The 15,112-nt window shown below is 42.6% G+C and overlaps 1 protein-coding gene across 1 annotated transcript; it reads right to left on the bottom strand.

The window, feature by feature from the left end:
- Window positions 1–220: 220 nt before the first annotated feature.
- LOC110368033 (kelch-like protein 33) lies at window positions 221–6,217 on the bottom strand. The gene is made up of 4 exons (XM_036146018.1): window positions 4,422–6,217; window positions 3,269–4,208; window positions 2,999–3,166; window positions 221–2,796 (listed from the first exon to the last, which is right to left on the bottom strand). Exons 1-4 carry the CDS (start codon window positions 5,107–5,109, stop codon window positions 2,274–2,276), a joined length of 2,319 nt encoding a protein of 772 aa, XP_036001911.1. The 5' UTR covers window positions 5,110–6,217; the 3' UTR covers window positions 221–2,273.
- Window positions 6,218–15,112: the final 8,895 nt, after the last annotated feature.

Below are 15,112 nucleotides of genomic sequence, written 5' to 3'. Positions count from 1 at the left end.
CTGCAGAAATAGAATGAATGAATGTTTTCACTTCACTGTGATTTTTTTAGTGCACTTTAAAACCTCATACTGCTGCGTCACAACTGAACAAACTAGGAAGACAGCCCCCTCTTGTGATTATAGGTTGCTATTACAAGAAGGGGATAATTTTTATGTTTTGATCTGGTTAGAGCATATGTAGTTTTATTACATCCCTTGTAAAATGAATTACAAAATCAACTTATGTAAAAAAATAAATGTTTTATTAATTTCAGCAAAAACACAAAGTCACATCAATATCCTCAAGTGAAGTGTCTGCAACGGTAATCCATGGTGTGTTGGGCACATTTATTTTAGGACATGTATTACATATAAAACATAGACTTAACTATGATGCATTGTTAAAAAGAATACATCTACTTAATTGCCTATTCACTACAAAATGCAGTGCTTATGTCTATTGTTAATTTGTCTGAGTCTAATTCAAACACTTTATAACTGACTAAAAAAGTGACAAAGTCTGTCCATATATATTTTTAAAAAGCCCAAAACTGTTACATCAACATTGGTGGATATAAATCAAGATAAAACAAAATGCACTGTTAGGGGTTAATTTAATGTCAGGTAAAAGACAAAAGAGAGACCCTTTCCTTTCCCTTCTCTATCCTTATCTTAATATCATTATTGTATTTAGAAAATACCACAGTTTTTATGCTAGTTATTTCATTTTATCTGGTATTTTTATTTATTTATTTATTTGTCACAGCTTAAAGGCATTTATTATTGTCATTAAACTAGTCTGTGGCACAAAAGGTTCGGGGAACTTCTGGGATGAGAAATATTTTCCTATTAAATGAATGTTTTTGTCAGTAGGTTGCAAACTTACAGTCATGTTTTTTTACATGGCTTTAAACAAATTGTGTTTAGCTCGACCACATACAAACCTGGCTCCTAGGGTTAGAAAGGTTGCTGATCAGTGTGTGGTATAGGGTATTTAAATTTCACCTACTGATCATTAAGCAAAGAAGGAATATATGAGAGCAGGCAACAGTGTTATGGGAACTTTACTTCTTCCTACAACAGTAGACCACTGCAAATTTCTCACATTGTGTTTCAAAACTACCACAGATGTTGTAGAAATGCAGGTGCATCAAAAGCAGCACACAATCTTTGCAGACGACAAAGTGTTTTACAAATGCTCTTTGTTTCCTCCTATTTAGATCTCCACCGTTGCTTGTCTAAATGGGAGGAAAAAAGGTTGCAGCAGAGATTTGAAGAGCTGACCCTGTAGCCGTAAACAACAGTGTTAACCACAGGGTCACAGAACTCCTTATAACATACATTATTTATGAATAAATATTTGTAGATAATGGTCCAGTTTCATAGCACTAGAGCCTCAAATATCAGTTTAGGTCCTTGTTTATGTAGTGTGAATGTTGTTCCTGTGCATGGAAGGGTTTTCTTGGAGCGCTGTAGTTTTTTCTCTGAGTGCAAAAACGTGTGTTTGATTAATGTAATTGGAAATCTCTGACCTGCTGAGATGTGAGAGTTGACGTAAAAAGTTCTCCTAACACCCAAATTTTACATTCCTAACTCCTGAATGTGTCCGCTCCGTTCCATGCCATCTCTGTGCGTCCGTGAAAAGTAACACCTACTGCCTCAGCAGTTACTTTCTCTGATCTGCATGTGCGAGAGGTAGGAGTTCACGCGATATAAAAAGTGGATATAAAGGAGCTGGAAACAAAATAAACTTTTCATTCATCCTTTTATCAGCGTCGGAAAAGTTCTCTGCAGCTGATTATACATCGACTTGCCATATTTTTACTTCCGTCAAGTATGGGCGAGTACAGTGGCCACCAAAACACCAAAAACGTAGATGTTTTTCTATTTATATACAAAGCCTATATGTACAAATTAAATTACCAATCTACTTCCTTGTTCAGTGAGAAACCAGTAGTTTGCCTCCAATATTTAAATAAAAGTGTCAACTTTATTGGGAATTTTTAACCTCCAAAGCTGTCCAGAGTGTTCTCTGCCACCACATCATGTAGGTTCCTGTTCCCCAGTGACCACAACAGGATTTTGGAGGTTTAGAGAATGGATGAAGGGATAACCCTATTGTTTTTTACATATAGAGAGATTATCAGGGATAGACTGGGATTGTTAATATGTGAACTGTGAGTTTCTTCTCCCAATAATCCTTTTTCACATACCGGGAGCCGAGCGACCAACATGTCAAACCTCATCATTCCCAGTAAGATTCTATTTGAAATAGCTGATCATTTGACTGTGTTTTACATACGCAAATGTTGTGGTAGACACAGCACACATGCTCGTATTTCATTATTAGGCCCTGGCATTTGTCCAATGTTCTCCCATTTCTGTGTGGTGGCGTCGTAGCGATGGACCGTATTCGTGTCACTGCAGTCCTCCTGGCTGTATCCACCTAGCAAGTAGAACTTTCCCTCCAAAATCGCACTTCCTGCCCCAACATGTGGCACTTGCAGAGATGTGAACGCAGTCCAAGAGTTGGTGGCTGGGCTGTACATTTCACAGGTAAGCTGATCAACGACAGTCACATTATCATTAGTGGTGATTCCCCCTGCTACGTAGAGGTGTCCCCCCAGGATCTCCATGCTGTGATGAGCTCTGGGATTGTTCATGCTTGCCAGGTAGGTGCTTCCTGTCTCTGGGTGATACAGAAACATAGATGCAAGACACAACTGGTCAGCGTTTTGCCCTCCGGAGATAAAGATCTGCCCATTGAGAACCTTTGCTATGTGCCCACCCAGCCGTACATCCAAGGGCTTGGTGAAGCTGAAAGAAAAGAGAGAAAGTTAAGCAAGGGCTACCCAGATCTGTACGGTTTACTTTGCTAATGTTTTTTTTTTCTTGTTTTTAGCAGCAAACGTTATTTATTAATCTGTGCTTTTTGGTCAAAGAGACAAAATAGATAAATCCATCTGGGACTTGTTTAGACAACACTTTAAACTCTTGATTGATTGGCTGTCTAGGATACCTCCAGGAGTTTGTAGATGGACAGTAGCATTCAACAGAATCCATATGATCAGATTCACAGTATCCACCAACAGCGTATATTTGCCCATCCAGCACAACCACTGAGAAAGAGGATCTCTTCTCTTGCATTTCACACAGACACTCCCAGCTGTTTTGAAGTGGATCGTACCTATAATTTAGGGAGATAAATGCAAACATACAAATTGTATTGATAGACAACATACAGTCACCAATTTTTGCCCATTTTTTTAAACAAATGAATTTTTCTTACCTGTATACTAAGTTAAAGATGTCACCCTTGCCATAATATGTTTTGCCTCCAAAAATGTACAGGTGTCCATCGAGCACAGCGACTTCATGACTGAACCTCGGTGACTTTGGCATTTCTCCCAATCGTCTCCACTCAATTGCCTTGTTAATCCCAGTCAAACTTCTCATGGAATTGCCGAACCAAATGTCTCTGCTGATGTGGCGGCTGCACAGGTCTTCAGAGATCTGGTAGCCCCCGATCAAGACGAGACTCTCTTTGGGAAGATACAAACGCCATTGGCTCTGTGGTGGAGCCTCGCTGCAGCAGAAGTCTTCAAAGACTCTGTTGTACAGCTCCGTCAAGCTGTGATCACACCAAATGTTCTGTGACTGAACCTCTTTGAATTCCTTAAATGTCATCAGGGAAAACTGTACCGTTTTCATTAGCTCCTCTGCGAGTTTCAGCCTCCGACTGGGCTTGGCTTGAATCCATGACGCCACAGCCTTAAACACGACAAGCTCAGATGGAACACAGAGTGAGGTACTGTTCAGGTACTTGAGGAGCTGCTTGGCCGGCAGGTCCTTGAACTTGGAGGTGCAGGCCACCTCCTGAAAGTGCCGCAGCACAAAGTCATCCGCAGCTTCGAGAAGGTGTGCTATTTCATAGGCTTCAGCAAAAGACGCCACATCAAGGCAGGTGTGAGCATTTAGTTCATGGTGAAGGAAACTAAAGCACAAGGACAGGGCAGGTTGGTACTGGAGCTGAAGAGAAAGACAAGCAATCTCAAAGACGCCCGTCCAGCTCAGTGGAAGACCGCCGCTGTAGGAGCTGCCAATCAGAACTTCTAGATCTGAGGCACAGAGGAATGGAAGCCTCACATAACACTGAAGGGACTCCTTCATGCCCAGTGTAAACATCCCACGGAAGTAGTCACTGGTTGCAGCCAGGATAACTTTGTGCACTAGACAGAAGAAAGTGATGAAAAGATAGAACAGAAAAGAGAATGTTATTCTTAAATAACTAAATTAAATAACTAAAAAAGTAATTACTGACTGCTGCAAAATACAGTGGAGTCCTGAGAGGATAATTCCACCATTTGAAACAAGCATATTGAAGCAGGGTTACATCGATAGCTCAAAGGACAGAGATCCTTGAAGACTGGCTGAGTACTTACCGAGAACTGATCCACCAGGGGCTTCCAACCTGACGTCACAACCAACCCTGCCCATCCACATCTGTTTGATGGACTCCAGATTTATGGTCATCTGCTCTGCAGCAGAGAGTGTTACCCTTTTGTTGTCTCTGGCAGATTTTGTGGGCTTCGCTTCATGCAGGTCACAGAGGGCCAACATTCGAGGGGCGCCCAGTGCTCGAGCAGCAGCTTGTATCTGGTCAACATTTTGTTCATTCAAACTTGATATGAGACCAGTGTACGCAAACTCCACAACCGCTTCTAATCCAACACAGTCCACCTCTGGAACAAGATTCAGTGACCAACCTTGACTTCCAGCCCTAGTGTCAGCAGGTTTTCTTTCATTAACTCTGAAGTTTTTTACTTTTCTTTCATTTAGTTTTACCCAGATGAGTGAGCTGACAGCAGCTAGGACTGTGGAGTGGACACATATAGTCCTGCCATCCTCTGTGTTCAGAGTAAGGTCTGTGAGAGTCAAGGAATCCCTGAAGTCTGTCAAGGCAAGGAAAACGACTTTAGGATAATCGTCTTTGTGGTATTTCTTTACCTCATCCACCTCTTGATTCGCATCCTCTTCAATTGAAGCCATCCTCCCTCTTCCACTGCTTTCCTCCATCTCTTTCTTCCAATCCAATGAGTCTTTCTGGAGGCACAGATTAGTTACTGCCATTCTTTGCAGTCTTCTAATAACTGTAATCAGTAGATCCTTTTTATGCCTCTTGATGCTAGACAATCGTAGATCCCTTACTTTTACCAGAGTTCTTGCAGAAATGTTCTGACAAAGACGCTGGTCATGGATGTCCAAGTTGTAACACACAGTAGGATATTGCTGAGATTGCTGTGTGCCGCTCGTCTTCTTATCCCATAAGCAGCACTCTTGTGTGTTTGCTCCTGTCCCGCCTCTCTCTCCAGCTGCATGGTAATATTGAAGGGACACTTGTTCCCACACTTCCTCTTGTAACCGAGCTGCTAAATATTTACAGAGTAATATGAGAAGCTGAAATTGTAAACTGGCAGTCTGTTGTCATGCACAGACTAAACAGTTGTGAGTACAGTTGACGCAACCAATATTTAGTCCAAATGTTTTATTTACTGCACAATGGGCTGATTCTTTTTCACCCATTCTAATCCATGAAATGTGACATCCGGAGGAACCTTGGCAGTCACCTTTACGCTTGCACAGTGGTAAATGCCCAGGAGGTCAACAGAGGGATCATGTTTCTCCTTCATGTCTAAGTGCTGTGGAATTTGGGTCACAGATTACCAGGCACAACTGAAATAAGGAGGCCAAAAGGGCAAGAAATAAAAAAACATGCTGCACCTGTTGACTTGTTCACCTTTATGTCAACTAGAAAAGAAAACAGTTGGGTAACACACTGGAGCACAGTTGTGATAAAAAATATAGTAGTCTCTCTTTCAATTATAGAGGATTTCCATGTCAAGGCAAAATCACAGCACAGATTCTTCAAGGTCAAAATGTATTAAACAACAACAAAGTCAAACACTGTTACATTCCTGTCTGATAAAAAAAAGCACAAGACAAATCCTACCATCCACACCAGCAAACTAAAATTAGACAAAAGCAGAATGGAAAAAAGGGTTGTCTGGTCCATCTAGTAACCAGACCCCTTACCTAGGCCGAGGTACTGTTGCTGATGATGTCCATCCCTTCTGATAGCTACTTCCACTGCAGCATGCCACATTGCTCAAATGATCTCAAACTAGTTTTAAAACAAGAGAATGATTTCATGGAGCTCCCCAGTTACCAGATCTTAATGCAATGGAGCCATTTTTCAAAAGTAATACAATGGGTTATTAATCTGCAGCAACTACCTAATTGCTATCATGTCAATATGGACCAAATTCTTTGAGGAATGCTTTTGACACCTTGTTAAAGGTAGAGTGAATTTTTTCCCAGAAATGTAGGTAAAACATGCCCAAGTCCCTTTTTGAATACCTGCGCATGCGCAAGACCATCTTACCTGCTCTTCCACTCCACAGGGGGATTGAGTGAAATAATCTTCCAAATACACTCTGGTCTTATTTCTTCCTTCTGAGACCTTCCTCTTCTTCTTTTAAACTTGTAAGAGAGTTTGAAAACAGCTAAGAGTCAAAAGAAGCAAAGTATACAGTGAGAGCAGTGGAGCTACAATGAACTGCTCACACCACAGCCAACCAGATACATAAAAACTGGACCTGTGCGGCAGGGGCGGATTTAGGAAATTTGGGGCCCTAGGCAAAGAAAGGCATGGGGCCCTCTGAATTGTGAAGACAACACATAACAGACCCATTATACAGATACAGAAATTTTAATAGAATAGATATAAATTATTTTTTCTCCTTTTGTCCCTCTCTTATATCCCTTTTCTTGTTGTTTTCCTCTATGTTTTCTTTTGTCCCATTTTCTAGTAGACAAGCCATGATCCACTTATCTGTTCTCCATTTTTTCTTTGAATAAAATAATAGCTGGAAGTAAATCTTCGCTCGTCTCCATTTCTTGGCAAGATCCTGTTCTTCACCTGGAGCGGTCCTCTCAATACTGTTGAGCAGCGTGCACGATCAGACAGCTGATTGGCCAGACCTGGGTCATCTTCAGGAAGTAAACTGTGCTGACTACTTAGCAGCAGAGTGGATGATGCTGGACTCTCTCAGTCTGGTGGAACAACATCATTCTCAAAGTCCGGCTGGATAATCAGCCCCCAGGAACTTGGGGGCCCTATGCAACTGCCTAGTTTCGCCTAATGGTAAATCCGCCCCTGCTGTGCGGCCAGCAAGCAGAAACCTACAGGAACGTGACACGCAGTGGCATTACGGGAGTGCGTCAGAATGATTGACATGTGGGACAACCAATAGATAAGGCGATCCCTAAAGAACTTTATGGACAGAGGGGGGTGTGAGCAGGACAAGACATGAAGGCATCTGATTGGTTATTTGCTTTCGGAACAAATGGCAGGGATTGGTCAGAGTTTTCACAGGCCTGCAGCTCTTTTTTTGTTCCTTTTTTCGGAAGACATAATGAATTGACTACTCTCTGGATGGAAGGACCATTTTAGAAAGTGTTTCTGAACTGCATTACCAACTATAGCTTTAAATGGATGCAATAAAAAATTATGGCAGTTCTAAAGGAATAGGGAGGTCTAAATGCAATCTTAGCAAGGTGCACCTGATAAGGTGGCCTGTTCTGGTGGTCCCTCTGTCCACATCCTCTGTTCTGGTCTATCCCTGCCTTCATCATTGATTTAGCCTCTCACTGCTTGCCTGCTTGCAACCCATGGTCAGTTTGGTTCCGCCATTCACACTACCTGCATCTTCTGTCCCCTGCTCCTCCCTGCCTACACTATCAGCCATTACTCATCGGTCTAGTCTGGTTCTGCTTGCCTGCCTCAGCTGCCACTACTCATCCTCATGATAAACCTTTTAAAAGATGTAACTCTGTCTGGCTGAATATCGTGTTCACCAGCATTAATCTTTCCAATGAATCCATCTTTTACTTTTTTAAACTACTTTTAGGTTTTGAGAAAGGAAAAAAAAAACACTTTCAATGTTCAGGAAAACGTGTGTGAATTGTACTTTTCCCACTGACAACGTTTAACTGTCTTTAGCGATGGTTTTTAACAAAATCCCTCTGACTACAATCTAATCTAATCTAAAATCCCCTAACTGGTCTGGCAATGTTGTCATAGTTGAAAGGCATGCAGCTCTTGTAGCTAAGGGGCATTAAATTTTGGGACAAATTGTAATCTCTGATTGGTTAGTTACTGATGAGCCTCCAAGACGGATTCACAGGCAGTATCACATCAATTCAATTCAATTCAATTTTATTTATATAGCGGTAATTCATGAAACATGTCATCTCGAGGCACTTTACAAAGTCAAAATCTGTCAGATTATACAGATTGGTCAAAAATGTCCTATATAAGGGAACCAGTTGATTGCTTCAAGGTCCCGACAAGCAGCATTCACTCCCGAAGAAGCGTAGAGCTACAGGAAGAGTCGTCTGCATTGTCCATGGCTTTGCAGCAATCCCTCATACTGAGCATGCATGAAGCGACAGTGGAAAGAAAAACCACCCATTAGCGGGAAGGAAAAATCTCCAGCAGAACCGGGCTCAGTATGAACGGTCATCTGCCTCGACCGACTGGGGGTTACAGAAGACAGAGCAGAGACACAACAAGACAGACAAAAAAGCACAGAAGCACACATTGATCCAGTAATCGGTTCTACATTATATGGTAGTAGCGGGTGAGCCGTCTTCTCTGGATGATGTCACAGTTAACAGAACGTCAGACCAGGTGTACCTACTATGAAGAAAAAGAGAGAGAGCAAAAAGTTAAAAGCTGAAATGACGACAGTCATTTCAATGTAATGCAATGCAAAACTGGAGAACAGTAGAAATCAGTAGAGTGAGAAAATTAGACCCTGATGTCCTCCAGTAGCCTATGCCTATCACAGCACAACTATAGAGGTAGCTCAGGGTAACATGAGCCACTCTAACTATAAGCAGTGTTGGGCAAGCTACTTGTCCAGTGTAGTGAGCTAAGCTATCAGTTACTCAACAATAAATTAAGCTTCACTACACAAAAGCTACCACCTATAGAAATATAGCACGCTAAGTTACACAAATGTGTTAAAAGTAGCTTAACTACATCAGAAGCTACTTAACGTTGTACCAACCTAATGTCAGATCAATTCAAAATGAGTCTGATACACTGGTTAAAACATTTATTAAAGATCAGCCAATGACCTAACACAGTGTAGACATTGCTTTATGAGCAGCATAATAAAATACAAACTGAAATGAAGCTGAAGCGCAAGTTCAATCGAAGAAACTCATCGCTTGCCTCCATTCAGAGTCCGATCCGCCTCTGATGTGAGCCAATCAGCTACGAACCACACCTCCATGAAGCCAATCAGCATCCCGCGCTCATCTTAAAAGCAACTTCAAATCCACGTCTCAGCCTGCTAACCAGCAAGCGCAAACGGATTGCATGTCGGATTTCGAATCAGATGTCCGATTCAACCCACCCCAACCCCTTCTCCACCATCGTAGCTCAGTTCATCTAGCTTCCAAGACGTTCCTCCATCCTCAACCCATCAGAGTGTTTTCTCCCTTCAGTCTTCAGCACTCCCTATCACCCCGTTATTGGTCCGGCAGAAGACTACCATGTTGAGCCTGGTTCTGCCAGAGGTTTCTTCCCAAAGGGGAGTTTTTCCTCTCCACAGTCACTTCAAGCTTGCTCATCATGGACAGTTCATGTAAACCTGTGTTTATCAAGTTGGACATCTATCTTAAACAGATCACCATATGGACTGGACAAACTTCTTCTATCTCCACTCCACCACCAGTTTCAGACCTGGGGGGAACATCCCTGTTCTCATACATCTACTTATGCATATTAAAGTATAATTCAGCATTAATGTTCCTGCCGAGCCAAAGACTTAAAATATTGTGTCAATAAAATCCTTCTAATTGCTATTTCTTTCTCTGTGAGTTTTTCAGATTGAAGTAATTACTGCTAGAAATAAAACAAAAAGGTTATTGGCCTAGTACGTGCGATGGCGTTAATAACGTTTGGTGGTTTTTTTTGCATATTATATTATCAGGAGGTTGTCTTTTATGTGCTCAGCCACTAGATTTAAAGGTGTTTTACCCAATAAGAACACTGCAGCACCAGACACAACCAGGAGGTCCCTGATCGTTGGGGAAAGGCAGAAAGAAGATGCACCATAAGATTTTTCATATTTCTTTTGTCATTTTAAACATGAAACTACCAAAGCACAAGCCAAGTAGTACAACTAAATGTTGAAAAGAAATTAAAAGCTAAATAAAATAAACCAGGTCACTTAATAAAGCTGCATTTTCAGTATGCTTTGTATTTATATTCACATGATATTTTCAGAATTAATAATAAAATTTCTGTTAAAGATTTCATTTATCTTCTGCACCAAGGGCATAAGTAGGGAGACCAAGCAGAGTGAGTTGTGCGTAATATCAGACTTTATTATTGAACTAAGCAGGATTTAGACAGGATCAGAAAGGAAGGTGCATCTTCTTTCTGCCTTTCCCCAACGATCAGGGACCTACTGGTTGTGTCTGGTGCTGCAGTGTTCTTATTGGGTAAAACACCTTTAAATCTAGTGGCTGAGCACATAAAAGACAACCTCCTGATAATATAATATGCAAAAAACGCCACCAAACGTTATTAACGCCACCGTACGTATTTTACGCGAGCGCGCGTTTTTTACGTCACCGCGCGTTCTGGCTGGAAACGCGCGGTGACGTAAAAAACGCACGCTCGCGTAAAATACAGGTTGGAACTGCACTTTATTGTAAGGACGATAATTTGCCTAATCGGCTTGCCATAAGTTCCACTGCCGTATGCATGCGCATGTTTCGATAGATACAGACAGGAGAGGCAAAGTAGAAGCTCGCGCATGAACATGTCCAACCAACAACTCAGATTGATTGTTCACTCTGAATGTTGTTTCAAAATAGCAAACCTGGTTTCATTTCTTAGTTATGTTCTGGATTTTGTAGCGTTTGTGGACGCTACGTCGCTACTTGATCAAAAAGATAACGTCACTACAGGAAAGTTACTTGATTCATAAAGCAGCGACGCTACGGTCAAGCTACTGGAAAATGTAGTTTAACTAATAGCTTCGCTACATGTAGCGGCGCTACTGCCCATCACTGACTATAAGCTTTGTCAAAAAGGAAAGTTTTAAGATTAGTCTTAAAAATAGATAGGGTGTCTGCCTCACGAACCAAAACATCAGTTGACCTATAAGGGTAATTACCTTTTGGTTGCTTTGCAATAAAAAAAGATGAGATCGTCAAAGTTGTTAACCTGACAACAGCCAGATGCATGTCTCACTCCGCCTAGCTCCACTCACATACATCTGGGACACCGCCATAGGAATTGCCTTTATTGAAGGCTGGGGCTTATCAAAAATTCTTGCATATGATTGGATAAGCCACTTGTCTGTCATCTTTATCGACGTGCTATTTCAACCACTCACACCAAAGCTAACCCGTGACGCTGGTGAGAGCGAGCCAGGGGGAAAAAAAACTTTTTTTTTAATGTGTTTGCGGCTCTAGTGGCACGCGTTTTATTGACAGTGAGCTGACAGGAAGGGGGGGGGGGGGGGAGACAGGCGGCAAAGCGCCGCGGGTCGGAGTCGATCCTGGGCGGACCGCGTTGAGGACTAAAGGCCTCCTAATATGATTCGCGCTAACCGCTAACAGTTAGCCGCTAACCGCTCGTTAGCCGCTAACCGCTTGCCAAATCCGGTCGGGAGAAGGGCGAAAACATCGTTTCCACCAACAAAAGCCTTCAGAACCGTTCTCTGATGTTCTTTTAACGAAACAATATCAGATAGATTGGACAACACAGAAGAAATAGCAGCATCAATGCTAACGCTTGCTTCCTCGATACGAGCCGCCATTGTTGTTGGAATCTCACGGTCGCTTCTCCACTACGTCACATCCAGGAAACACCCGCCCTGCGTCCTGATTGGCCAGACCATAAATTTGGTTGGGGAAATCACTTTCAATGAGCGGTGTCCCAGATGTATGTGAGTGGAGCTAGGCGGAGCGAGACATGCATCTGGCTGTTGTCAGGTTACAAAGTTGTAGGGATGTTCGGTAAATGAAATGGTACAAATTCACACACAATAGACCAGTTCATTGTTATTGTTTAGATGCGGGTTTTTCGCGCATGCGCGCCGGATGGTAGGCAAAAGGCGAACACAATGGTGGAAGCAAACAGAGAAACTGACAAGTTCTCCACATATTTTTCTTCTTTAGATAAAGTATCACAAGATCGTTTTAAGAGTAAGTTGATGGTTGATGGTATCAGATTGCCAGATCCACACAGCAAAAGCATGAAGGGACAGAGCGAGTCTGTGAAATGCTGGCCAGGTGTTCCGTACCGCGACATATACAGCTGCCTTATAAACACGCAGGCCAGTACACACGAGAGAGCACGAAAGCCCCTGAAACCACTGGACGGCTACAATTATTTTATATCGGGACATAGGCACCAGCAACCCCCGCGACCCCATGAGGGATAAAGCGGGTCAGAAAATGGATGGATGGATGTTCAGACATGTTTGTGCAACAGTACAAAGCGGAGTCGGACACAGGCCGCGCCTCAGCAGAGAGGAAGACCCGCCCGGTAGGTTAAAAAAACATTGTTCACTAAGGATTATTTTGGTGTTTTTGTCTTGTTAAAATGGGTGGTGGTGTCGGCGACGTTGCAGCGTAAACACAGACGTACTAGCACACGTGAACAGGGGCGTAATGCAGTCGCTGTCTGGTGAACATTATTGCACACTGATTGCACGAAGAAAACTAAAATGATGCGGCGTGCTGCTGCTGCAGCGCATCGACTCTGCTTCTCCCGGCCCCGTCTAGCGATTGCCACCTTTCCTCCGCCGCTATTTAAGTAGAGCAATGACTAGTGCAGAATTAAGTTGTATTTACCGGAGATGAAGTGTAGACTGCAAATTCTGTGGTGGTATGATGGCTCCCACAGTCCATTGGGATTGTCTGCCTGCGCTCTTTTCACTGAAAATATCCATTTCTTTCTTCCTTCTTCGTCCTTCCTCCTTCGGTAAACGACAGAAACGTACATCCGACGATTTGGAATGCCTCTGTAGGCATTGTTTAGATTCCAAAAATAAACTATCTAAAAGTACGCTCTAAATCACCCGTTTTGTCATGTAGTAGACGAGAACAGTACTGTTTTTGCCTACCAGCGGGACCCAGATGTAGCGCTGACGTCACGCGTGACATCACACGTGAACTGGTCTATACATTTTAATTCGATGTTCTGAGGCAACAAAACATAAAAAATGCCAAGAGGTAGTAAATACACTAAACAAGAGATCCAATATCAAAGTCCACTAGGACAAGGATGATCAGGTTCTTTGTCTGGACCTGGAAGTACATCAGTCCCTGAGGTGAGTCAACCCAAGTAAAGCGGCAGACACAGACAACATACCAAGCCATGTACTTAAGTAATGTACAGACCAACTGCTTCATGTACCCTCAGACATATTCAACATTGCACTGAGCCAGGCAGACGTGCCCTCCTGCTGCAAGAGAACCACTGTCGTTCCAATTCCCAAGAACCCACACTGTCACGTACCTTAATGACTACTGCCCAATAGCACTGAGACCTGTTAAAATGAAGTGCTTTGAAAGGTTGGGAATAACCCATGACATTAAGTATGCGGATGACACACTCAGTGGATCTCCTCCAGGAAGACGATGGGATTGCATTCACGGAGGAAGCGAGGCTTCTGGTGGACTACTCCCCTCTTCATAAAGAGAGCTGCTGTGGAAATTGTCCAGAACACCAAATTCCTGGGGGTGCACATTTCTCTGGACCTAACTTGGTGCCAATACACATTCGCCCTGACCAAGAATGCACAGCAGAGGCTACAGCCAATCCTCTCCCTATCCATCCTCACCACCTTCTACAGGTATACTGACCAATTGCCTCAAGCTGCACTGCTTCTGACCGGAAGGCCCTGCAATGATTGGTGAAAGCCCCTCAGAAGATCACTGGTATTCCCCTCAAACCTATTATAAGAACATCTTCCATAGTTGGTACCTGTCAAAAGCCACCAAAATCACTGGAGATCCTACCCACCCCAAACACGGACTTTTCAGACTTCTGCCCTCAAACTGTACCACAGCGCTCTGCACTCTGAACTGTGAAACAGCTGTTTTCCAACATTATTAGGACTTTTGAACTTACAGTGACATCCCCACCCATATAACTCCCTCACAGTGGGACCCCACCACACACATACACACTAACACACACGCATAAGTAATACCCACCTATATACATTTTATGAGTATACAAACACACACACACATCTAAATATATGGAAATGTTTAAGAAATCCGTGAAGCCAGTGGCATTTAAATTTCATTCTAGTTTGTGCTGTCCCGTATATTTGTGGAATGACAACAAAGAATCTTTACTTTATCTTGACTTGATTAATTTTGCAAGGTACTGTATGCCGACAGAAGAATGTTAAAAAACAGGGCTTCTTAAAAAATGTATCACTCTGTAAAAAAGAAGGCAAAATATCATCCTTTCTAAAATCGTGTTTTGTGCTATTACTTACTTTGAATTTACCCAACTTTAATACCTGGCTGTAAATCCTTTTCAAGCTATCCAACAAAAGCCTTTGAAAAACCCACAGCAACAGGCCTTAGATTGTCTCAACACAGAGCGAGACTCTAATCAAATCCTGCTGAACTGCTCCGAAGTTGAAGCGCTGTGTGTGGGCGAAATGGAAGTGAAACTGGTGGGCAACACCTCGCTTCAAAAAAAAAAAAAAAACGAAGAACTCCTACCTGACTGTACAGCAACTATGTCCCTCTCACAGCCATTCACATGCAAAGCAACACTCCTGAACAACAGGCAGGGTATGTAACACAGCAGCCAAATGAGTCTGGCTACATGCACAAAACAAATGCAATAGAGTAGAATCTCTATTTTTTTCTAACAGTTAGTTGCATCCTGGATAAGCAGACATGAATGTGGTCACAGAGTAAACTATAGCGATCTGATGTGGAGTGGAGAGTTTTTAGCTAAACTGTGTTCTCATAAAACAGCGGATATGCAGATGTTGCAACTGCAGTCACTTTA

The sequence above is a fragment of the Fundulus heteroclitus genome, chromosome 14 (assembly GCF_011125445.2).
Source record: "Fundulus heteroclitus isolate FHET01 chromosome 14, MU-UCD_Fhet_4.1, whole genome shotgun sequence".
NCBI lineage: Eukaryota > Metazoa > Chordata > Actinopteri > Cyprinodontiformes > Fundulidae > Fundulus > Fundulus heteroclitus.
Note: the sequence above shows the minus strand (reverse complement) of the source record. Positions and strands in the feature narration are given on the sequence as shown.